This window comes from Acipenser ruthenus, chromosome 16, assembly GCF_902713425.1.
Source record: "Acipenser ruthenus chromosome 16, fAciRut3.2 maternal haplotype, whole genome shotgun sequence".
NCBI classification, from domain to species: domain Eukaryota; kingdom Metazoa; phylum Chordata; class Actinopteri; order Acipenseriformes; family Acipenseridae; genus Acipenser; species Acipenser ruthenus.
The window spans coordinates 12546489-12573271 of NC_081204.1; the positions used below are offsets into that span (position 1 = coordinate 12546489).

Here is a 26783-nt window from a genome sequence, read left to right on the forward strand (position 1 = left end):
TTTAACTTCCACCGCACATACAGTAGGTATTAGATTCCCGAATATTGTAAGCTTAATTACCATGAATCATATTTTGCATTGTAATTTTGTTGTTTCCAGGCCGTGCAGTATAGGAATTTACTCTTTTTAACTGTGATTTTCTGTGGTGGTCAGCGTGGTTTTTTTTTTGTTTTTGTTTTTTTTTACCATTATCTGTGGGTTACCATGCTTGGCCATGCTTACCAAGTTCAAGATTGTTAGGGGTTGTAAATGTCTAGCAAAGGTCGACAATTTCATTCATTTTGTTATAGTCTATTTCAGCCATCACTAGCACCAGTGTATACTGGTCAGAGCTGCTGGTGGTTTGCTGGTTTTCAGCTGATACACTTCCGTCGTTGAGCTTGTCCAAGAAAAAAGACCATGAACAAATTAAAGACGGTATAATGTGCTACAATGTAACACAACGGACGGATTTGAAGTGTTAATAGCGTGTTGTTTTAATGACTTATAGTGATATAACTAAGTTTTATTTACTGTTTACTGTCCAGTTTTAGTGAGCAGACTGGAAAGATGACATCAATAATAAAAAGCAATTCATGTTTTTATTGTTATTATTATTATTATTATTATTATTATTATTATTATTATTATTATTATTATTAATAATGATAATAATAATAATAATAATAATAATAATAATAATAATTCCCAAAACGTAGTATAAAGAAAAAGCTCACAAATAGATTGGACGTGCATCTATAAAAGGCTATTAATGCTCCTTCGTCACGTGGTTAGGGAATCTCAGTATTATGTTCATTTCAGGAAGTAGTTGTGTGGGTGTTTCGGTTTCATTTGTTTTTGTTCCCAAACACAGTGTTGAGTAACTGCGCGGAGGCCGGTGAAAAACACATAGAGAAGGTGGGTTTAAACCCCAGAAATGCCCTTTCCGTAACCCGATGTCAGGCTGAAGTGATACCGAGATTTTGACATAATGGGCCCTGGTTAGAAATTTCTAGTAAACCGGCATACACTACACAGAGCCGCTGAGTCTCGCAGGGACAGGAGAGGCCCGCTGCCTGATCGCGAAGCCTCGGGCTGGACTAAACCGGACCCATCGGCGGCTACCGGCAAACGGGAACTGTGGCTCCCTTATTTTAAACTCTTGTGAGTTGTGACAACTTCATTTTCATTTTATTGTAAGATTAATATAGTTTAACCGCAGATAGATAATCAAATGTGACTGGTCAAATGCTAATGTTGTTAGTCGGCACACTTTATGTTATTTTGTAAAAAATATAAAACAAGGTTGTATCACAAAAACAAGCAAACATTAATTGAAAAGAAAAAAACGAGTTGTCTTTTTCGATATTGTTTACATAAGAAGCGTTTCCACGCACTGTTTTTTTTTTTTGTTTTTTTTTGTTTCAGGTATAGAACATGTGCAACCTGTGGTAGTTTCGATGCTTTTGTAGCATGTACTGAATACTGACTAGACATGAGAAATAAATTCAGCCTTTTAGACTATCACGTTTAGTAGAACAAGTTGCACAAATGAACTCAAGAAACACTGATCGAGTGGGACATTTTTTGCATACCTCAATTTAAAAAAAAAAAAAATCACGCTATTGTTGTTTTGTGTATTCCTTTTTTTAAGCAATGCATCGTAGTTTCATCAGCATAGAATACGTGTTTCATTTCGTCAATGTACATGTCGAGTTTATGTGATAAAAACACACACTGGTGATCATGTATATAATGTCAGGCCGCAGATAGTCTTGAAAACACAGAGGTCTGGGTCCCACATTACAGATTATGGAAAGCCGGTTAAAGGAGATAAAGAGCCATACTCTGTAGTACAACAATGCAGTACAGCTGGAGATGTACTGACATTGCAGAATTGTGACGCCCAATTAGCAATCATTGTTCAACAGCCTTTGATCGATTAAAACTTATCACACTTATACTGTACATCTGATTTCCTCCATGTCTTAGGGATGTAGTTCACTTTTATTATTACTATTATTATTATTGTTATTATTATTATTATTATTATTATTATTAATTGGTCATTTAGCAGACGCTTTTAACGAACGCAGCTTCCTGAGACTAGAGGGTGAACTATGCATCAATAACTGCTGCAGGACCTCAGTTTCAGTCTCATCCGAAGGACGAAGCACAAGGAAGTTAAGTGATTAACTCAGGGTCACACACAGTCAGTGGTTGAATGGGGATTAGAACCATCGACCTCCTGGTATTCATCCCTTTTCTTTAACCACGGGACCACCAGGTCGTTGTGTTACATGCATTACATAATATTGCAGCACACAATAGAGTGCATGCTAGAGCCCCTTTCACAGTGACACTCCTACCTGGGTCCTGACCCATGTCCTGGCTGTCCGGGTCACAATCCCGCATAGTCTGAAACCACTTAACCTGGGTCGTACCCGGGTTGACCCGGGTCCCAGCAACCCACTTCGGGATGCGGGTCTACACGCTTTGACCCGGGTTGAGCGAGACAAAATGCTTGACTGCTGTTCGTGAGCCGACTAAATAACAAACAGCCATGTCTGCGTGAAGGTTTCACTTTTGCAAGGAACATTTCTGTTTATTCTGTTTAGCCATATTTTTGTTGCTTGAGACACACCACTAGCCAGATTGCAGCAGGGATGAAGAAACATTTGCTCTAATCAACTTTTGGGCCGACGGTCCAATCCAGAGAAGCTTGGATGGAAGCGTCAGTAACAAGCTGCTTTTGGGGGAATGATACGCATATTGTTTACTTGCATCTGTCACCCAGGTCAACCCTGCTTTATCAAAAGCAGTGTGAAATCGCGTACCGGCCCGCATGACACCGGGTCCTGCCAGGGTAGGTTATGACCTGGGTAGATCATGCCAGTGTGAAAGGGGCTTATGTCACGTTTAAGCATTTACATACAGGACCTTATATAGTTTGCCCTTTTTTAGGTAGCTGTAGGGTAATGACCCATTTTAACTGGCCGCTTGTGGATAAACAGCGCTTAATTTCCCAAACTTGAAGACCAGGGTTGAAAACCACTGTTAAATAACATTAACCTAAAAAAACTGTTTCTCTGATATGTTATTTACTACAAAAATCGTTTTTCCATGGAATGATTGACCATGAATACAAACAAAATCAAACATTTAGATAAGAATGGTGTGGGGGTGATCTTGGGCAATATAAAAAAAAGCCTAACACATGACTCGAACATGCTTTTTTCTAAATCACCTATAACAAAAGACCTCCCTTATACAAAATAACGAAAGAACATTTTTTTTTATGTAACCTGAAATATTATTTTGGTTGGAATTGGGTAGGAGATTTAAAAAAAAAAAAATTCTACTTAATGAAGTGAAACAGTTTGCTGGTATGGAAGTGATGTTTTCCGTTACAGGTTTATTGTTTATCAAAAACTGCCCTGTTAAATGACCCCTACTTTGCCAGCTTGGATGAACTGGACATGGCTCCAGTGTTGCTTTGGTTTGTTGCCATTTTATAATTTTATCCCTGTCCCCTTTTATGTTCAGGCCCTTCATTCCTTGTGGGAGATTTCTGCTGTTTAAAGTCGCCAAAATAGCCGTGTCAGGTAGAAAGAGACAAACCTCTGAGCCAGACGCGATCAGCGGTTGCAGCGGACAGTCCGTGACCACCAAGCGGCTCAAGATGGCCAGCACCGCTGAGGCTGGGGGGCGCAGAAGACGTGGCCTGGAGGACAATTCAAGAGAAAAGAAGCAGAAAGACAAGGCAAACCAGGAGAGCAAAGAAGCAAAGAGAGCTATCAGCAGAGAGGCAAGAAAAGGTATGAAATCCAATCAGAGCTGTTTTTACTACAGAACTGATTCTCTGGGTTCTCTCCTGGGGTAGAGTATTGACCTGATCCTTCACAGGTGTTCTGGGCTCTTGCTTTTGGATATGGAGCAACTTGCATATTGTCATATGCTTTTAACATGGTTTACATTGTGTTTTGGTTAAAGCATAGTTTCCTACTGCTGTTTGTATAACTGTTGAAGTAAACAACTGTAGATGCTTATTTCTAGTGCCCACCTCCCACCCCATTATAAAGAGGGAGCACTAAGGGCTGTTGCATGTTGCGTTTAACTTTTTATTTTATTTTATTAGCATTAATAACTTTTTATCCTTGTAAAAAGAAATAAAGGTGTACAACTGGTACAGTTGTACTGGTGCTGGTATAATAGTTTGTGTTTGGAAAGATGTACTGTATTAGCTAGGTAAACAAAAATGAAAAAAAAAAAAATTACAGGTGTTACACTGTGTATAAAATGGCCCTGAGAAACACACAAGCAAGACTGGTGCAGCCCAAGTGCTGTATTTATTATTCAGTACAAACAATAGCATTAACTCAACAGTTTGAAATACAGTGTTTATTATTTAAAGCAAACAGCTTATCGAGTTTGTGGTTTCTTTAATGTGAAGTTGCAAACCTGGGTTAACTGGTATGTAATTAAACTGGGCGTCAGAAAAATTAATTTGTTGTCTTCCTTTTCCTCCGTTCTTAAGCATATCTTTTTTTTAAAATATGTATTGCAAGAAAAATAAGAACAAATTATTCAAAATGTTGACATTTATTTATTTTGGAAGATCCCAGAAGCTTTGCATGTTGGCTTGCCTTCCCAGTAACCAACTGCTGTTTTTGCTGACATGTTTTCATAATTTAAACATGAAATGAAATATTAGGAGCAATAGATGCATTTTCTTCACTAATGGCTTTGAAAAAAATACTATTCACAAAATCAAATACATTGTTTACCATAATATGCAAAGTATTTATATGAAATGTGAGCCCTATCAAGTTATGGCTGTAGATTTACTGGAATTATTTTGTTAACATTGTGTACTTAAATTTCATATTATTTACAATTAGTTGTTAGTTCTATCAAGTTTCTGTAGTGTACTCACTTGATCCTTTGTTTTAAACTTGGGATCCTCTGGCTAAGGAAATAAAGCACTCTAGAGAAGACATATAATACTAAGTATCCTGCCACAGGGCTTGAAACTCAAGTGTCTGTGCCCATCTGTGAGATCCTCAGATAACATCAAACACTGTCACTTCCAGTCAACTAGTTAAACAGTTTAGTTGATTGGCTGGGTTCACAGACCCCGACTAGCACTGATCTAATGTTAACTTAGGTGAAGTAGTCCAAGACAAGTGCTTATCAGGGACTGTGAAACAAACCTTTAATGTCTTATTTTGAAAAACAAACACAAATCGGTGTACACACATTCTGAGTCCTTCATTTTGATATTTTCTTGAACTCTATATAGAGCTGACTCTATATGTTCTTAAGAAAAGGGTGGGCGGGTGGGAGGGTCACCATGCCCTTAAATTATCCTCTGATGGCTCTGCGGGAAGCAGAAGAATAGGATGAAGTTGCAGTACATTTATGTACATAAACAGGTTCCCAAAGGTGGATCAGATATTTTCTATTTTCCTAGTCTTTGTTATGTCTCTCTACAATACTGCCCTCCTTGTTGTGGTTTTGTTTTCTTGTTCACCAATTCTCTGCCTTCTACCAGTGTGAGGATTTAAAAACTGGATACAGTCTGCAGTTAAAACAAAGAAGTCATCAAGTTAGAATGACGCAATATGATGGATTTGTATTGTATATATTTTTTAATTTGAGTTGAGAGTGGACTCTACCTGTGTGTGTTATTGTAGAATAGTATTAGGCTATTCTGGTGGATATTTTTAAAAGGACACCTGTGCTGATCATTATTCTAATAAATCCCTATTTTGCATCGCTCGACTACAACAACCCTTTGTGGACAACTCCAAACATGATTTTACTCCGACAATTTTTTTGTAACTTAAATAAGCTGACTTATTTACCTTTCTTGGTTGTTAGAGCTACCTCACTCTCAGGATTTATCAGAGGAATTAAATGAGGATACAGATATTGATGGTAAGTTATAAGACAGAGTGAAGTGTTTGCATGGATTGGTGTTTCTACTGCACTTTTAATGGCGTGGACTTCAATGCTTCACATGCATATTCTTGGGTAGGTTTGCGCTAAACTCAAGCTGTGTGTGTGTTTTTTTTCCCAAAGCTTAGTGTGAATTTAAATTGAACAGGAATGCTATCAGTGTGTCAACATAACTGCAAAAACAAGCTTTTCTAACTCTTGATGCATGTATTCTGACTTGCAGCTATCTGTAGGCTTTGCTTGTAGAGTAGTAGAAATGTGTCTGAACCATCTGAATAGAATTGTGGATATTGCCATTTAACAGTGTTGCAGCTAAAATCCTCTGCAAGCCAGCAGTAGAACATTGCTGGGGAGAATACCTGCCGCATGCTAAGTGTATCTGATAGAAGTAATTTGAAGTATTGTTTATTCAACATAATGAGCAATTGGCTTATTTACCCCACCGATGGGGCAGAAAACACCCAAGTGAAGATGACCCAACATCAAAGTGAATGAGCAAATTAGAACACTGAAAATCCAATCTTAATTGTGGAGTGGCCCTTAATGCATAAGGTTTTACTATAATACTATACTTGGAGGTTAAGCAAAATCTGCTATTTTCCATTTTGCATTTAATTTGTTTCCATGTCTGGTGTCCTTGCTGTTCGACATGGGGCAGTGGGTCTGAGCCAGCCAATGCCTGTGCACCAGTGTTTTGTCCTGAGAGTACGCTTTTAAGATTGCAGATGCTGTGCCCTGCTGGAGAGGCCCCTAAATGTCACACTTAATAGAGTTTTACATATAACTAGATAGCCCCTTCTCCAGTTGCATATTGTTTACTAGAAGAAGTGGAAGTTTGTCACACTTACTTTTTGAATGTACTGTATATATGATCAATTTTGTTCATGCTTTTTCATGATAATGAATGCTATTTTTTCAATAACTGGCAGGGAATTTATGTTACAAACAATTAACAACTGGTTCATTCTCCTGATATCGAAGGTTTAAGGTAGGTTTCTGAATTCGGTGGGGTTTTTTTTGTTTGTTTTGGTCTCGGCTTCCAGTAACAATATCCTGTGTATCTGTGCTAACTGCCTTTTGTTTCCTTGCCGTAACCTTGTATGGCCTTGCTGCTTTTAATGGACCAATAAATGTGTTCATGTTTTAATAAGTAGGAAGCTATCTTCTCCCTTATGTGTCCTTTGCATAACAGGGATCCCTTTTGGCAGAAAGCAAATTAAGCATTTGCCAAAAGCATATTTACAACTAGGTTCTCCAGTATTTTAGCTGTAGCGTTGTAGATATTTTCAATGTGCATACAGTAACCAGAGATGGACCGTTCAATACATTTGTGGCTCAAGAAGTCTCAATATGTAGATGTATCCCTCTTCCTCTTATGTTTTCTGAGCTAAGATTGGTGGAATATATACATTTTTAGGTAAAAAACGGTCATCAGTGGTTTCAATTAAGGTGCAATTCTCCTGGTTTAAAATATATGCTGCTGGTTCCTGAGCTTGGACTGTCGTGTTTGTTTTTGGTCTTACAATTTCTAGTTTTACAAAGCTGTATGCTGAGGTACTGACTTCATAGTTGCCAGGCTATATAAGCAATAAATATATACACACTGGAGTAAATGTGTTGGCGACCATTGACCTTTTTAGGATGGAAAAATGGACGCACAGAATGGAAAGGCACGCAAACATGCATATTCATGGTAATCTATTACACTGCAGCAATGACTGAAAATACTTGTTTAAAAAAAAAAACAAACAAAAAAAAACAGCATTGATTTCAGGTACACTCCAGTCCTGTAGATGGCAGCAATAAGCCTAATATTTGGCTTTGCCAGCAATATTAAGGATATTTCCTTTTAAGGCCCTGTCCACACTATATAACCGATCTCAAGAACCGTACTCAAAAACGTTTTAATGACTCCAGCTCAAACTTTAGCGTCCACACTGAAGTACCGTTTCACGTTTAGTCTGGTGTAATGCTTACACACACTAATACTATTAGAATAGTTAGGTTACAGTTCCTAGCAGCGCAATGAACATTGGAAATTAATACCATAGCATCCCACCATGCACTGTATTTTATTTTAAAATAATGTTATGCCCCATATTAACAGAGGACCATATGGCTAAGAAATAAAGCAAGTACTTTGGAAAAAGTAGGGCTTGAAGTTTTCGTGTTATTTTTAAATCGGGTGACAAATTTAGCTGATTCTGTTTCTTAATTAAACTCAGAAAAAGCTGTTAATTGCAAAACAATCTTTGCTTTTACCTTCATATCTTGCCTGAGCCTAATTCTGGTCCCTTTTAATTTTATTGCAAACAGAGCTGACAAATTCCGTGAATTGTTCATTCCTGATCCTTTAACTCGCATTTCATTTTTGCAGTCGTCTAATTTGTCATTGTGCTTTTGTTATTTTCCACAGTAGTTTAACAGGGATGCCCTTACATATTTTTGTTAAGCATAACAATTAATACCTTGTGCAGAGTGTGCACTGACAGCAAGTCAGTTGTCAATCAGAAGTTTTTTTGCTAAGCAGTCAGCATCTTCAGGGGATTCTCATGAAGAAGGTTGCTCATCTGCATCTCAGCCATCTACTTCTGATTATGAGTACTACAGTGACCGAAGCAGTTGCAAGCAGTAGTAATGCACCAAAAAGCAAACGAAAAATACATTCTTCTAATTTTGAATGGGAGATGAAGTATTCGTGGCTTATTGAGACGGCAAGACGGTACTGTGTGCGAGAGCTGCTGGGCAAAAAAACAAAAAAAAAATGTGTGCACGGATGTACAGTTTTTAAAGAATCTTCGCTTAAAATGCCGATGCTGTTATTGGAATGCAGAAAAATATTAAAACACATGTAGAAGAAGGCAACAAACAGTGCTTAGAATCCTGTCTCGTTGTCATGAGAACGGTCTACTGTTAGTGTATATATAACAAAGAAAAAAGTGTGTCTGTGTTTATATGTATATCTATACACAGACAGAGATTTTTTAAACCACTACATTCCATAGAGTTTAAACGTTCATAAAAATGTACCAAAATGCACATCCCTGGAGTTTAGTAGCCTTTGTGTTAAAATGTATATTTGATGGATGGGATGCAAATTTGTGAAATTGTGGTAGTTATAAATACGTTATAAATCTGTCCTTGTGCATAGTGCGACAGAAGGCGTGTCCGGTGTGTGTTTAAATGCCTTCCTAATGGTTTTGCAGAATGCTGAGCTGTTGAAACACTAGCCCCTGTAGGTTTCACTCCTGTGAAATTAGAATCAGAAGGGCTTTTTCAAGGGCACTGTGCTTTGCCTCGCTAGGTTTTGCAGCAGTGCATCATTCAATCACTGTGTTTATATTTTGTATTTCTGTGTTGAAACCGTGGCCTTTTTACTATTGTATTGTCACACACTGCGGGAGCAAGTTAGTTTACACAGTGACCGTGATACAAATGAGGAATAAACCATTACATTAGAGTACAAACACATTTAACTAGCAGGAGTGACATTACCTCCATTGCAGCATTGGACATAAGAGTCTCTTGTGACATTTAGGTGAGAGTCTTGTTTTGTGTGACTGGAAGACTTTAAAGTAAGGGTGAGTATGTTGTCATTTCTGCATTGGCTGATGTGTACAGTACAGTTTCCAGTGCTTACTTATACTGTCAAAAAAAAACCTCAAGTCAGAGTAATTTAATACCTCCTTCTGGGTGCGCATAACCCCAGCAACAAGAACAGTTGTGACAATGCCTTTCTGTCCTGCAGGATTCGTCACACTTGCAGGTCTAGAAAAGCGCTTCTAATCCAAATATATGATGAAACTTTAATAGAGTGTTCTTTAGCACAAGTTCTTTAGAGATGGTAAGACTCTAGGAGTATCATAATTGTATCTGTCTTTATCTGTGTGCATTTGTTACAGTTACATTTACTGTTTCATGATACTGATAACTTGAAATCACATGGTGAAATCTGAGAAACCTACAAGAAGGTATGACCTTTGATTATTGAATTTACTGAATACATGACTGAAGTATGAAGTTAGTCTCACATCAGCAGTAGCCTAAGGGTATTTTGTTTTATTATTTAATAGTTTCTGTAGGCAGGTTTTGTCTATTTTAATGATCCTCTGCATTTTGTTGGTATAAAATGGACAAATGATATAGAGGTAGTCTTCAGGAAAATGTTTTTCCATTCTTTTACTGGTTTCAAAGAGAATATGAGAAAGCGTGTTCTGCAGATGGGAACACTAGGAATATACCTACCCTGGAGCAGCTGGTTTACAACTATCCGTGGTTCTGAAACGCACAACCATGACAGCTATGAGGGGAATGCTTTGGGTCCAGGGGATTTAGTTTCTCCATGATACATTCTTAACGTATCTTATCTGGTTTGTTCTCCTTCTAGATGTTTTCTTCGATTGGAAACAAAACTCCAATGAGATAATCGTGAAGCTCAGACCTGGAGAAGGGGTTGTGAAGGTGGACGATGTAGATGCTGCATTTACAGACACAGCCTGTCAGGTCCGGTTTCCAGGTAAGGCGCTGAGCCCCGTCCATTAAAACCTGCAGCAGCACAGTGGCAAATCATTCATTGAATTTCCAGAATATACTGTGGACAGGTTCATTTCCAAAAGACTGTCCACTTCAAAATAAGGAAGCGAAGGTTAGGATTGTTAGATGTAGTTTGATTTCTTAAATGTTTAAACTTTAAGAATAAACTTGTCTAAACTTGAACATTCATATAGAAATTGCTGTAACATTTGTATGAGACTACATGTGTATTATTTATGTGTATATTTGAAAATAAATGACCTTATGCTATACACTTACTAATGTATAAACACTTAAGCCAACATCCATAACTGACTTGCATTTTTACAGTGGAAAAATATTTTTAAAGGAGTTTAACAATTGGAAAAATATTGAACTCTAAACTATTAACTTTAGTCAAGATTAGTGCTGCTGAAGGTTGCAACCCCAGCTATGAAATAACTTAACCTTTGCACCTGAAAGAAGGTGGTTGTTTTCCATAATGAGAAAGTGCCCCCTTGTGGTGTTGCAGTGTAAAATCTGGTGTTTGGTTCTAGATGGACGCCAGTGGAGCTGCAACTTCTTTGCAGAGATTGAGAGTTCCTGCAGCAAAGTTCAGTACAAAGAGAAAGGAAACGTGTTGCAGCTGGTTTTACAGAAGAAGATCCCCTTCAATGCTTGGCCCTCTATGATGGTACAGTAGGGCATTGTGCAGACTTGCTCTTGCAGTTTATTGACTTTTTATTTACTGATTTTCTTAGGATTATGAAAAGGCTTCTCTTCAGTATATTGCAATTCTCCCTGGTTATTTTGCAATGTGATCATTAAAGAATTTTGTTAATTCACTATCGTGCTGTGTTGAAAGTAAATTGTAGCATTCTTTTTATTTTTATTTTTTTTAAATTTGTAAGCCACTACTGTCCTGAATTCATTTATACTATACGTATTTTGGTACAATATATTGATTATGGCTCTGAGTCTGGTATACATTCAAAGCTGGGGAGAGCTGTAACTTATTCAGAAATTGTTTTGGCAGGACAAGAAGAATAAAGACCCTGTGATCTTGCAGACAGAAAATGGAAAAGAGGGATCTTTGAAGATTGAAAAAGTGGAGGAAGAAGAGAGTGCCCCTGTGCCATCAGAGCCGAAGGAACAGAAGAGGCCCAAAGACCGGGGAATGAAACGTGCAATAAAAACTAAACCATCACAAGTGTGTGAGCCAGGATCAAAGGGCAGTGGGACTACAAAGACAGCTGGGAAAAACACAGAGGCACAAGCGGAGCCCAGCGCAAAGCGTATAATCCGCACAAAAGATTCTAAGGACCCTGAGAGAGACACACCTGCAAAGGTATTGGGGAATGACAAAAACGAGAGTGCCCCGGAGGCTGGAAACTCAGCCCACTGCAACGGGAGGAGTAAATACAAGAGGAGCGGCAAAGAGTCTCTGGTGGAGAAAACCGCTGAATGTAAACCTGCAGAGGTAACAAGATTAGGTTCTTCATGTACATGTTGACGTGCAGATAGCTGGTGATGGCAACCTTCGTCTGCAGCATCGCATCCCTGTTTGTTCCTAATATATATATATATATATATATATATATATATATATATATATATATATATATATATATATATATAATATAAAAATTACACACAGTTGTAGTCAAAAGTTTACATTTATAATTTCTAGAAATTTAGGAAAAATCTTATGAAGCATGCTTTTGTGGATGAGGAAAAATATCCCTACAATTATTTATTTCAGCATTGTTTTTGCAAAACTCCAAAAATGCTAATTCAAAAGTATTCATACTCTTTGATGCTATGATAGTATTGTCTACAAGGTGCTAGAAATTTCAGTATGGTAGTGCAGAAACTCATTCTAGAAGTGTCTAGAAAATGCGTGATTGTAGGTGAACATTCTTAGAGAGTATAAAAGGGTTAGGCATAGGATGATTGCTGTCCTTACCAATAAGTCAATATGGGGAAAAAGTAAAGAGCTATCTGAAGACCTTAGGCAGAAAATTATTTATTGTCATAAAGCTGGAGAAAGATGCATGCATTTGAGTATCCCAATGTCAGCTATTGTTTCTATTATCAAGAAGTACAAGACTCATGGTACTGTCACAATGCTCCCTCAGTCTGGAAGAAAGAAGGTTCTTTCACCAAGAACAAGCAGAAGAATTGTGAGGAAGGTTAATAACAATCTGAGATTGACTGCCAAAGATATTCAAAGTGAATTGGCTGCAAGTGGGACTGGGGTTTCCAGTATTGCATGGTGAAGGTCTCAGCTGAGTGTCCTGTTGATATACAGTGCCTTTTAAACCTGTTTTACTGTGAAAAAAATAAACTTTTAAACAGCGCATCTAAAATAAACTGCGTGTGTGAAAATAAATTGGACCTGACACGCCTGAGACACACTGAATACATGGACCGCAAAGGGTTAAATCAGGAATAAATCTCAAGGTTTTCTTTGAAAACACAAAAGGAGACACAGATGCTGTGGATATAGGTCGAGGTGACCTACTTTTTAATTGTACTGACATGTGGTGATACCTTTTGCAGAGAACAAGTATGTTTCTTACATCCCATGTTTATCTTGTGTTAAAGGCGGAGATGATGGAGGAGAAAGTTCTCCGTGTAGCTTCGCAGGACACTTCTTCCACTCAGGGCTCCAGGAATGAGGAAAGTGAGATGAAGGAACAATTGGTTGGAGATCTGGAGCCCGACATGTGTAGGAATGACAGGGGAGACTCTGAATCTGAGGTTGGGAAAGGGACTCCAGAGGTTCAGGAGGCTGAAACTGTCCATTTAGGTGCTGGAGAACAATCAACACCCTCTAAAGCTTCAATTTCTACAATGGAAGAAGAATCTGAAAAAGTGGACGAGTCAAAAGAGGACGCTTTGGAAGAGCAACCTGAAAGTAAGCAGATACTGTATGTCGTGTTGTATGTACAGTGCTCCCACTTTATTGAGCTACTGTATTTGACTCATGGTGAAATATTGAATACAGTAAATTAGTGCTAGGCCCTTGTACAGTAAAGTACATCACTTTAACCCTTTGCTGCTGCCCAGTGTCCAATGTATTTGACTGAGAAAATATGCATGAAGCAGGTATGTGAACTTACCCTAGGCAGTAAAGTGTTATTGTTATTGTTAATAATAATAATAATAATAATAATAATAATAATAATAATAATAATAATAATAGAAATACGTAGTATAAGTAGTAATACGTTTTTAAAATAATATATGGGTTTATTTTTTTCTGCCGTACCCCCCTTGGCAATATCGCAGTCCTGGAGCCAATGGTGAACTTGACGTTTGTGAAGAACGACTCGTATGAGAAAGGCAATGACCTCGTGGTGGTGAGCGTGTACCTGAAAGGGATCTGCAGGGAGACGGTGAAGGTGCTGTTTCGAGAGCAGGACTTCACAATCATCTTTCAGACCAGGTAATGGAGGCTGCCATAGTGTTCCCTGTGACTGCACTGGTCCAGGATTCATCTGGTGTGTCATTTTTGTAGGGAGTTCTTTTAGAAGCAAATTTGTTCTCAAGAAAAACACCACTGTTATGCAGGAGAGATGGTGTGTAATACTTAACATTTTTACAAGAAAACATTTGAGTGAACTGGACCAAAGTTCTGGCGATCTGTCGCTTCAGGTTATGTTTTTAAGCTACAGTGGCTTTTTGTTTTTTCTTCCAAAAGGAATGACATTGGTGTGATGCAAAATAAAAACCAATGTATGTTTGTATTTTTTTTTTTTTTTTTCTTAGTGATCAGAATTTTTTGCGGTTTCATTCAAGCTGTGGACCAAACACAGTCTTTAAGTGGCAGGTGAAACTCAGGTGAGCATATACTGGTTATGTGAAATGTTTATATAGCTGTGAGTGAAATATTGAAAAACATCACCAAACTTAAATTTTAAATCAATTTAATTGGAAGATTGCATTGCTGGAGTTTCTGAGAATTTTAATCTTGACAGTGTTTTAAAGAGCACTAGAAGGCCCATCTTAGTATCTGGTGTAAATACACTACAGGGACAATCAGTGATGACTAATTCAAATAAATACACCTAATCTCTAAGGTTGGGCGATATACAGGTATTGTTGTTATTACTGGTATTTTTTAATGACGATGGGAGGAGACTTGGTGAACACAGTACTAGCTAACTACATCGAGAGTAGCAACTTCCCGGACTGTAATATTATTAAGGCAGGACTAAATGGCTGTGAAAAAGACATTCCTGGATTTTTTTCAGGTGGAAAATATTGAAAGGAAAGTTTTTATTGTAAGATCAAGTTTTTGTACAGTAGTTCAAAGTAACATTACAGTTAAAATGTAAGGCTGTAGTTCATGCATAAGTTAGCATTAAGAAAGTACAGTATTTATTGAAAGTACTCATGACTTCAAGGTAATGTTGCATTGTACTCAACCGAAATACATTTTACGCCACATAGTGTCTAAATTACTCCGTGACGGAAAACCTGAGTGCTGGTTAGAAATAAACGGACAAGACTAAAACTTAATACTGCTGACAAACTTATGTTTTCAGCAAAATACGTATTAAAAAAATAATAATAATCTTATCTATATATATATGTGTGTGTGTGTGTGTATATATAAAAAAACTTTATCAGATTAAGTATATTGTGGTATATATCGTATATTGCCTTGAACATCTAAAATATCATGATATATTTTTTTAGATATACACCCCTACTAATCACCCACAAACAACATTTCAGAATACAATTTTGCTCATCAATTTATCCACCCCTGTAAAATTCTTGAAAGACAATAACCAATTTAATAAATATTTCTCTCTCCCTAGGAATCTTATACACCCTGAGCAGTGTGCCTATTCTTTCACCCCATCCCGACTCGATATCACATTGAAGAAGAGGCACAGTCAGAGATGGGGAGGGCTGGAGGCTCCAGCAACACAAGGTCTGCTGCATGGCTTCCACTTGCCTTAGCTAAAATTAACATCTAACTGAGCAGCTAAAGATGTTAAAGATTGCCTTCCCCTGCACTCATGTCTGTCTAATGTTCTTTTTTTATTTTTTGGCTAATTTCTCCCCGTTTTATTCCCTTCCCAACCGTAGGACACCCCAAACACACTGGGCTAATATTGACACTTGCTGGAGAGGTGGGACTGGAGCTGCAGAAATCCAGCCGTGCAGAGGGTCCGCGCACTAAGACATCAAGCTCTTGTGCGTTGAGGCACTGCACTTATTTTTATTTAATAGTTGATTGTTTGTAGAGTTCCCTACTGTCTAATTTTGAAAAGTATAGCTAAACCTGTTTGGACAAATATTCAGACACAAATTACAGTAAAAGACTCTGATTATGCACTAATATGAATTATTTTTTCCTTGGCTATTTCGCACATCAGCATTTTATCTGAGAAACGGTTTCATAAAAAAGTATGCAATCTTAAGGTTCTTAACTGAGTGCTGCGGCCGGATGTAAACTGTCTAAAAAAACAAAACGCATTTACAGCGGCTGCTACCTGAATAGCAATGTGCTTTGATTTGAGTTTGGGCGTCTCTGCATAATTCATTAGTCCAAAGCAATGACTTATTTCAGTTTTTGAAGTGTTCAATGTAAATACCGGTCGTATAAGTACTGTACATGATTTTTGAAAAAAAAGGATTGATCATGATATTATGCCCAAATATAATGAACGTTGGAAGCAATATGATTTGAACTTGAAAATGAATCACGGTTTATTTCAATAACTTGCAATTCTGTCACATAAATCTTCACATGAATAGATTGATAGAATGAATACTTTTTATAATTAAAACACTGCCTACACTGGTAGTTCTGTGTGTGCACACACTTTCTCCCTGTCTCTCTCTGCTGACCCCACTGATTTGTTTTCCCTCTTAAAGGTACAAGCCCCGATTTAAAAGGTTCATCATAGTTGTGAATTAAAAGTTATTGAATTATACACGTTTAGTTTTTTGCACCTACCTCTCCCCAGTTAGTGTGGCTCGTCTTACTTTACTTCAAAATAGTTCAATATGCAATATTATATAAAGTATGAAGTAACTCTACTCCACTAATTAAAAATGAAAAATATTGAATGCCCTTTTAATATCTCATGTATTAGACAAGACCAATAATCAGTTCTCGGTAATGTTTTTTTGCAATAATACGATTTCAAACCCAGAGATGGAGCTTCAAGAATCTTAAAATATATGTAAATTTTTTTGAGACCATGACCAAGTATATCCCCCAAAATGTAATGTGAAAAGTGGCAGGCTGACCTATTATTACTTTGTTCTATACCAAGACAAGTCATTAAAGATACTCTCCGAGGCACGAGTATGTTTCGAAAGATCTAAAATGGTCAGATTTATTTTATGTAATCGTTGTAGTGCCAGAACTATTGCGGCTATTAACAGTAAGACGCTCATTTTCTCTGTCATTGTCTAAATCTTTTATACCAGGTTTCTGTACTCTGATCTATTTTGTAAACTACATACAGGATAGTTTGCATTCCTTCTCCTTGTAGATCTGAGCGGTGTATTGTTTTCTTGCTTATAATACCTGAACTTTATTTATGTTTCCATTCTCCTTAATGCATTTGGGGCAGCTGTTCTTTCTTGAAAAGAAAGAAAAAACAAACCATAAGGGTTTATTTTTATTTTTTCACAGGAATGTATTTTTGGATTTGTTTCCTCAGTAATATACTGTTTAATAAAAATAAATGTTTCCATAGATTTAGTTGCTCGTTCTACTTTTGCTCTGGTAACTCACTAGTTACACAGTATTACTTATCTACTACAAATCACTGATTTCTAAATTAAAAACTGATGCAACATAAAGGGAACTTTTTGAGAAAATGTATATAAAGGGTAAAGGTGGTTTTCTGCATCTTCATAACCTGTGTCCAACATGTCACTTGACTTTAATCACAGAGCACTCCAGCAGTCGCCTTGCACGTCCATCAATACCTGGTACAAAATCTAAAGTTTAAATGCTTCTAAGCACAAGCTTTTTTTCTCCCCTTTTCAAGGTGCAGTGGGTGGCGCCAAGGTGGCTTTGTCTACAGGACCTGCTTCTATTGAAAAGACCCAGCCTGGGAGTAGCCAGCACACACTGCCAAGCAAAGAGGAACCAAGGTCTGCTGAGAAAGAAAAATCACGCACTGAGGATGGTGTGCCGATTAAACAGGAACCCCTTGTAACATCAGTAAGTCAATTGACCCGTGTCTAGTCAAGCAGATATAATCCACAAAGAATGTGACGCAGTTTGGCTTGGTGATATTTAAAGTCCCCCCTCTTACAGTACAAACTAGTGTTCTATTATTCTGTCCTTTTATGATTGTCAGGTAAATAAGTCATTAAATTATAATCACACTAGTGTGGTCTGTGTTATTGGTGTTAAAACATGTTGGCTATTGATCAAATCATTATCCAATCCGTAATTTAAACAATAAGAAGAATACATGTTAATCTGGCAAACTTGCTCACCTTGTGCGTGTCTGGTGGTTTCCAGCCCAAGCCAACCTGCATGGTGCCCCCGATGAGCCACTCTCCAGTGGGCAGCGAGCACCTCGAGGAGGTGGAAGAGAAGGTGGTGTGTCTGCCTGGATTCACAGGACTGGTCAATCTCGGGAACACCTGCTTCATGAACAGCGTTATCCAGTCCCTGTCCAACACTCGCGAGCTGCGTGATTACTTCCATGGTTAGTCAAGCCGAGCCTTAAGGGGTACTTCATTCATTTGAGCTAACCTGTTCTATTGTCTGTTTCTCATGTTTCATGATAGTTCAGTCTCTCGGAAGCTGCAATATGCTTGTTTGTATTATAGTGACCACGTTTTAAGTATGTGGAGGATTCTCACCAGTGCTGGAAATATGTATATTGTAGATTTATAGGTTTATTTTTTTATTTTCATCATATACAGATCGAGCTTTTGAAACAGAGCTAAATTGCAGTAACCCTCTGGGGACTGGAGGCCGTCTAGCCATTGGGTTTGCAGTGTTGCTGCGGTCTCTTTGGAAGGGAACCCACCATGCCTTTCAGCCCTCTAAATTAAAGGTAATCCTTAGATCATAAAATATACATTTCTGATCATGTAGATTGGAGTGGAATATCTACTTGTATTTTGTGGTTTTAATCCAGGAAAAGTCAAAGATAAGTAGAAATGTCATGAAGCTTGTAGCAAAACCACCATAGCGATGCCTGATCTAACTATATTCAGTAGGCACATCTTCAGTTACTTCCATTGTCACGTCTGGTATTGAGAAACTGAAAGGATCACTCTATTCTACAAATGTATGTCATTCTGTAACATTCCTTTTGAATGATATTTGGGAGGGGGTATGGCTATTTGTAAGGACCTGCTATGTCTTGCAGGCTATTGTGGCAAGTAAGGCCAGCCAGTTCACGGGATACGCACAGCATGACGCCCAGGAATTCATGGCATTCTTATTAGATGGGCTTCACGAGGACCTGAACAGGATCCAGAATAAACCATATACAGAGACTGTGGATTCGGACGGGAGACCAGATGAGGTAAGCGCATATACTCTCCAGCTATGGGATTTCATTGGCTGTTTTGATTTTTGTCTCCTGTTGCGAATGCATACCTGCAGCACTGTAGAGTTTTACATGTACATAGTGAACCCCTTGCCCAGTTATAATGTGGGGGTTTATAGAGGCTGGCTGGCTGTCACACTCACATTTTTCCATTTTATCTAAAGAACCTCTTGTCCTGTTCTAATAAAACCTGCTAAGGATTTTCTTCAGAGAGAGTAGCTTATTAAGAGTATCAATCTGACGGTATAAAATATGTCTGCCACTATGACAAACTTACCATTTTACATGTTACTAATGATGTTTTTCTAGCCAAATGATGAATTTCACTGACATGCTTGTGTTATACTAATGATCTGTACAATATTACACTTTTAAGTGTGATCTATTATATTTCCATGTGGTTTTTAATTAGGTTGTGGCAGAAGAGGCCTGGCAGCGGCATAAAATGAGGAATGATTCCTTCATAGTGGATTTGTTCCAGGGCCAGTACAAATCTAAACTGGTCTGCCCTGTATGCTCTAAGGTAAAACTAGTTTATTTTTAAAATGGAAATGAAAAAGCGTTGGGATTTGTTATGGAGCGTTCCCTACTTTTCTGATGTTTTCAAAAATCAGTCCAACATATTGCCCAAAGAGTTTAAAATAAAATTGGAATGCATATGTACAGTAGTTAGATATTTTAGCCACTTCATGATACAAGGTGTTGGTACCCCAGTTATAAAAATGTGTGTTTCTGTGTTCGTAATTTTAGGTGTCCATTACATTTGACCCTTTCCTGTACCTGCCAGTTCCATTGCCGCAAAAACAAAAGGTGCTGACGGTCTTTTACTTTGGCAAGGAACCTCATAAGAAGCCAATTAAGGTGAGGTGACGTGATTAGTTCATGCATCAATTATGTTTGATGGTAAACAAATCTGCATTTGGAATTAAGTTCATTTTTATAGAATTTTCTAAAAACAGAAAATACTATTGTCTTATTTGTACATAATATTTTGAACAATAACAAAAAATTGTAATGTAGTTAACGTACAGTGACTAAAAAAAGTAGAACCTTTTGTAATGGCATTGTTCAAATAATGTTACAAATTCCACAGATGTTTGTTTTAATATTAGCACGGTATTCTTTTGTGTTAAGAGATATTGGTGATTGTGTATCATATAAAAATTGAACTTTGGTTCCATTTGTCAGTTTCTGATGAGTGTCAGCAAGGAGAATTCCAGCACGACTGAAGTGCTTGAGTCCATCTCCAAGAGTGTGAGGGTTAAACTGGAGAACCTGAGGCTTACTGAGGTAAGATTGATACTGCAACCTCCCAACTCCTACTGACACTTTCTCCATTATAACAGATATGCATTTACAGGTGCATTGTCAAGTTTACAAGCATGATACCTTTACAAAAGAAAGTTTAGGTAGTGACACTTACGATGTTCATACTGAAAGGGCAATAGTTTCATTTTTTTACTGTTAATTCTTGAAAATGTGGTACTACAATTTGACAGCAAATTAAAACTACCACTGCTTACCAATTTCAGACAGCAATTACTACTGACCTAAAAGTATCTGAAGCACTGGAAACCTGTATTTTTATTTATTTAATTTATGGTTATAAATCTTTCCTAGTAGTCACCAAAAATATCTCCTGTCTTTCCTAGTTTTAAGAAATTATTGATTTATTTTTGGTGCATAAAGTCCAGTGATGGAATTAATTGTCTGTCTTGCAGGTCATTAATAGTCGATTCCACCGTGCGTTCCTTCCCTCTCACTCGCTGGATGCAGTTTCTCCCTCAGACACTCTCTTCTGTTTTGAAGTACTGTCCAAGGATCTGGCTAAAGAGAAAGTGCTTATTCTACAGGTCCAACAGGTACATAATGACCTTCTTATCACAAGTTAAGATTTTAGATGTATGTATATTCCTCTTACTAGAACATTGTAATTTATAGTTTTGAGATATCAGCATTGAAAGTTTGAATATGCATGAGACAATTAAAGGCTCAGTCTGGACTTTTGTTCTGAAATATTTCTCAGAAATGATGGCCATTTAAATATTGCAGAAAACAAGTTAATGCAAAATAATTGAAATGCTGTATAAAGGTGTAAGCACAATCTATCGTAGCATATTGTTCGAACCCCCAAGAATGAACCCAGACCTGGAGAGTGGAGCTGAGAGGGCTCTTTTTGTGAAGTCTGTTCTCTCTCTTCAGAGGCCCCAGGTCCCCTGCATTTCCATCAGTAAGTGTGCTGCTTGTCAGAAACACCCGCAGGCGGAGGACGAGAAGGTGAAACGCTGCACTCGCTGCTACCGCGTTGGGTACTGCAACACGTAAGTTAGGGAGGGGACTCCAGCTTGATATCCAGTACTTGGTAACTTGCTGTATGTAACATTGTTTTACTTAAAATGCACCTGTTGTTTTTACTTGTGGAAGTTTTAAACGTTAAAACAGCCCTATAGAGTAAAACTGTATTTATTGAAATGTTAGTTAAATGTACATTTATAGGAAAGGTTTAAACATTCGATCAATTTAAGATTTGATTTACAGCATTTATATTTATATTTATATTTGTATTTATTTTTTATTTTATTTTATTTATTGATTTTCCCTTTCAGGGCTTGTCAGAGGACCCACTGGCCTAATCACAAAAATCACTGCAAGCCACATGTTGAAAACATTGGCCGTCCGTTCCTGATCAGCGTCCCTGAGTCTCGGTTAACATACTCTCGCCTTGCCCAGCTGTTGGAAGGGTACTCTAGGTATCTGGTTTTTATTTATTTATTTATTTAGTCATATTGATGTACTTGCAGTGTTTACCCTAGGTCCACAACTGTACAACAAGATCAATTTGTACATTTTAGGCCCATCAAGATGAGTAAGACAACCAAGTTGCAGCTTCTTTGCATCTTTCACATTGTTTGCTTCTTTGCATCTTTCACTGGAGTGTACCCAGTTCAGCAATTAATCTTGTTGTGGTCTGCAGAAGACCACCACTTCAGTACAACACATTCATCTCCTCAGTGTTGTACGATTTTAATATGGCCTTTGTAAAGTTTTTTAATAATTTGATTGTGTGTTTGGAAAAATGATGACTCCTACTGTGTAAGCCAAGACATCATCAAATACTCAAGCAGTTGGAGTAAAACATGCTTCACATAGTGGAATGAATTCATTCTGATCCTGTTGCCCTCACTTTCTCTGCAGGTACTCTCTGAATGTGTTTCAGCCTCCAATCCAGTCTGGCAAATTGTCCCCGGAGCTGAGCCAGTGCAGAGCAGATCTGCCCCCGCAGGTCCCCGAGATACCAGACGGCTGCAGTAGAGAGGGCTGTCTGGATCAGACCAAGGAGCATGAAAAGGTTATGCAGTCCCCGGAACCAGACATCTGCCAGGCTGCAGGGGACTCAAAGAGGGATAACGATTCCACCCTCACTGTCGACTCTGGGTATTCCAGTCAATCACGTGAGTCCCAGGAACAAGCTGGCTGCGAGAAGGAAACGTCCTGTGAGAAAGCGGTGAAACCTGAAGGTAGGGTGTTGCTTTAAAATCTGTTTAATGTGAAACATGCTGGGCACTTCTGCGTTACAGTGCTGGCTAATTTTACCTTTTCTCATTAGCAATGCCAGTAGGGGTAAAATGTTTTTGTAAATCCTCCTGTGCTGCCAGTGGTGGTACTTCAGCAACTCGTATCTCATGATTGAGCCTGTGCGTTTTATTTGGGATTCCAATTGGACCTAAAGTTGTTGCATTTTCAGCAAATGTCAGTTTACTAGTCATAAGAGAATGCAGTTTAAGTAAAGTACAATTTTAAGACTTATGTTTACACTACCACTAAATAAATATTGTAAGGATCATATTCATACATGACATGAAAATCATTCAATGGTGAATTGAGGTTATTAAAATGAAAGCTATTCATGAAAATGTTAGGATCTCATTTGCTGACAGTGTGTGCGTATTGTTAAAGCATTCAGAAAAGAACAATAAAAACTGAACAGTTACAAATAAAACAACTCTCGGGTAAAGTAGTGTATGGCATGTCATACTACAACCTAATTAGCTTACTGTTTTCTAATGCTCTGTACTTAACCTTGTGCTGTACCAGTACTGGAAAAAAAAATCAATAAAACAATATTTCTTTCTAAATGTTAAAACACACTTTAGTTACGCTTTTTCCTTTTTTCTGCCTCTTCAACTTTCAGCTGCAGTCCCAGGTTACCAGAAGCCTACAGAGTCACTAGCCAGTGGTGCATCACAGTTCTACATCGCTGTCATTGATTCAGCGAAGAATGAGGAAAAACTTGAGGACAAAGGTGAAATGTTTTTTTCATATATAATATCACATTTGCAAAATCATCTTTCATAGTTTGCCACCATAAAATATCCATACATATATTTACAACTTAAAAACAGTGCATTTGTATGTTTTGTAAATTGTTAGGCTATTTACTGTAGTCTTGGCTCACATTATGTGTTTTCAGTTTGGCCTTGGGGTGCAGTTACTAAATTACTTTTGTTTTGGGTTCTGTTTAGAGTCACATCTGTTTTAAAAGGACATCTTTTAGTGACTTCTCATAATGCAAGAAATTCTTCCACTTTTTTGTTCAAAAGAAGTGATAGCAGTTGGTAATGGGGTCATTTTGTAATACATTTGCCACCGCTTCGATTGGGTGTGTTTGTGTTAACGTGATTCACCCGCAGTAAGCGATGGACGGTATAAACCCCCACACAATAACCTGACATTCAAAATGTCCCCCAATCACCAGTACAAAACAAACAAGCATGTATGCGGTTACAAATCTTTATTAAGAATGTAATAAAGTACAGTAAACTGTCGTGTAATCCGACTGCCGTGGGACCAGAGTAAGGGCTGATATGTAAAAAGGCGGGTAAATTAATCTTGTTTTAAATATCATTATACATAGCTGTAACAATTACTGTACTATATTATTGTTTTGAGATTCAGCTTTCATTAGGGAGCTCCCCTAAATCGCTTGTTTAGACAGATGCAGGGTATTAATGCTTGTGACAGAGTAGGGCAGCAGTGTGGAGTAGTGGTTAGGGCTCTGGACTCTTGACTGGAGGGTCGTTGGTTCAATCCCAGGTGGGGGACACTGCTGCTGTACCCTTGAGCAAGGTACTTTACCTAGATTGTTCCAGTAAAAACCCAACTGTATAAATGGGTAACTATGTAAAAATAATGTGATATCTTGTAACAATTGTAAGTCGCCCTGGATGAGGGTGTCTGCTAAGAAATAAATAATAATAGAGTAGTAGTCTGCCGTGTTGGTGCGTGCATTCGCTGCTGAGTGACAGGCAGGAGATCGAGACGGAGGCTGAAGTTGATACGTCCCGCAGGTGAACATGATTTATATACATATTGTAGCTCTGAGCTGCAGGGTTTACAGGATATAATGAAACAGTCAACAGTTGCGGTTCAAAGCAGTTTTTAGCTTTTAGTGAACAATGGTGCTCATTCCTCTCCTCTCACTCTTAAACTCAACCTCTCAACCCTCTCTCCCATTTGGTGGATAAGTAAGAGTGATTACTACAGTATAAGCAGTGCATTTGTCATTTAAATCTATGTTGTAGTACAAAGTCAAACATTAAGTAGAAGTAAACTAAAGTGTGTGCAGTAAGATGCAAGGAGGGCAAACCACTTGGCTTCCCTAGACCTGAAGTGGAAAGAGTGTATGTATTGAGAAGAATGGGTTTCTTGCAGGCGATGCTGTGTTGGATATACCTGAAGACTCTTCTCTGGTCCTGGTGTGGAAGAATAATGAGCGGAGCAAGGAGTACGTGCTCATCGAGTCAAAGGAGCTGGAGTATGTGGAGGACCCAGGCTCAGCCAGCGAGGCAGCCAGGGCAGGACACTTCACCCTGGAGCACTGCCTCAACCTCTTCACCAGGCCTGAGGTGCTCGCACCCGAAGAGGCATGGTAGGGAGCTTGGTTTAGTTTAGTTTATTCAGTATGCTGAAAGACAAAATAGCTCTTTAAAGAATAATACACACAAATAGTTTTGTAATATTACCAGTTTTTGATTGGCTTATCATAATTTTTTATTTGCTGTTTGAGGGTCTTTGAGCAGGTGTGTCGTAAACAGTGTTGGTGGATTGCAGCACCGTTTAAAATGTCAGTGTTTCTGATGATTTAGGTCTGTGCCTTGTTTCCTCAGGTATTGCCCCAAGTGCAAGCAGCACAGAGAGGCGTCTAAGCAGCTCATGCTCTGGAGGCTTCCGAACGTCCTGATCATCCAGCTCAAGCGGTTCTCCTTCCGCAGTTTCATCTGGAGGGACAAAATCAATGACATGGTTGACTTCCCTGTCAGGTAAGAGGGCTTACAAGATGAACTTGGGTTTGTCTTAAATCTGAATCCAACTGTCTTTGTGCTCTATTACGTTATACTCCTACATCTATATAGGTAATAATAAGCCAAGTAACCGCTACCTGCTGTCTGTATAGATTTCAATAGTCTCAGCCAATTAAAGGTTTATACAGCATGATGGCGGACAGAATAGAGTTTGTAATCAACAAAGACAGACAGGAAGCAATGATGGTGGTGGCTGTGGAACATCCCCTGGAATCAAGGAATCAATTGTAGTTATGCTTGCAGGTTAGAACTGATTTTAAAAACCAACACGCCAAAAATACATCATAAACACTAAAACTGTAAGGCATTCTACCATAGGCTTTCTAGAACTGTAAAGTGACCGAGTTCTGCTGAGTTCCCCCCTCGCCCCCCCCCCCCCCCCTGGGTATAATAAAAAAAAATACATAAGTTCTAGTTTTATTTAGAACTGCAGTGATAACTAAGGAGTGTTGAGTTTATTACAAACCGTTCTCAATTGTTTTTATTCCTGCAGAAGCCTGGACCTGAGCAACTTCTGTAATGACCAGAAGGACGACACTCAGCCTCCCATCTATGACTTGTATGGTGTGATTAATCACTATGGTGGAATGATTGGGGGGCATTACACTGCATATGCTCGCCTGCCCAGTGACAAAAACAGCCAGCGCAGTGACGTAGGTGAGTGGTGAGAGATATGAGAGGGAGTCTAGACCACTTGGTAGCCCTTGACACAGGTAATTTTCAGATGAGTAAGTGTTGTATAACACATGCAGGGGTGTTAGATTTAAACCTTTTAAATTGCTAAATGTTGGTTAACTTTTTAACCATTGTCAAATATGCATTTCAAATAGAATTATGCTGTATGATATATGCTCATAAGTCTACAGGGTGCAAGGCTTATAGGTTTTTTCATATTGTTTCATTTAAAGTTTGTGTTGTAGAATCTTGAAGCTGGCAATGCAGGTGCATGTGTTGTCTTTTTCTTATATGTGATAAGCATACAATGCTAAGATGCAATATTAATATATTAAAGAAGCGTGATGTGATGGAAAACAAGTCCTGGATTCTGGATGACTTAAATTGCAAAAAATATGTATTTTTCTGGTTAAAAAGTTGTCAGGCACTTCTAAACTAATAACATTTGAGAAAATCAGCCACACAAAACAAGGAAAATGTACACCCTGCAGATCAAGGAAATAACAAAATCGGTACAAACTTCTTTAGAAAGCTTCCCTGCGAACTGTCCTTTCTCTTCACAGGATGGCGACTTTTTGATGACAGCACAGTGACCACAGTGGAGGAGAGCCAGGTCGTGACACGCTATGCATACGTGCTCTTCTATCGACGCCGCAACTCTCCCCTGGAGAGACCATCACGATGTCCAGCCCCCCACAGTGCAGAATCACCAGCAACGGCCGAAGCCGGCGCCAGTCAG

At 38.3% G+C, this 26783-nt stretch overlaps 1 protein-coding gene across 9 annotated transcripts; it reads left to right on the forward strand.

Moving 5' to 3' along the window:
- Positions 1–5: 5 nt before the first annotated feature.
- Positions 6–26783, forward strand: LOC117412181 (ubiquitin carboxyl-terminal hydrolase 19-like; the record flags this gene model as incomplete). Of its 9 annotated transcripts, none has more annotated exon segments than XM_058988833.1 (27): positions 6–22; positions 3526–3797; positions 5863–5919; positions 10328–10456; positions 11010–11146; positions 11489–11932; positions 13060–13372; positions 13747–13903; positions 14227–14298; positions 15285–15400; positions 15559–15666; positions 17481–17656; positions 17963–18152; positions 18373–18506; positions 18825–18983; positions 19420–19530; positions 19758–19868; positions 20196–20297; positions 20729–20869; positions 21210–21328; positions 21614–21757; positions 22203–22525; positions 23200–23310; positions 24720–24936; positions 25175–25327; positions 25863–26026; positions 26608–26783. In XM_058988833.1, coding segments are annotated over 26 exon segments (4200 nt in total), but the record flags the coding sequence as incomplete, so codon positions are not given.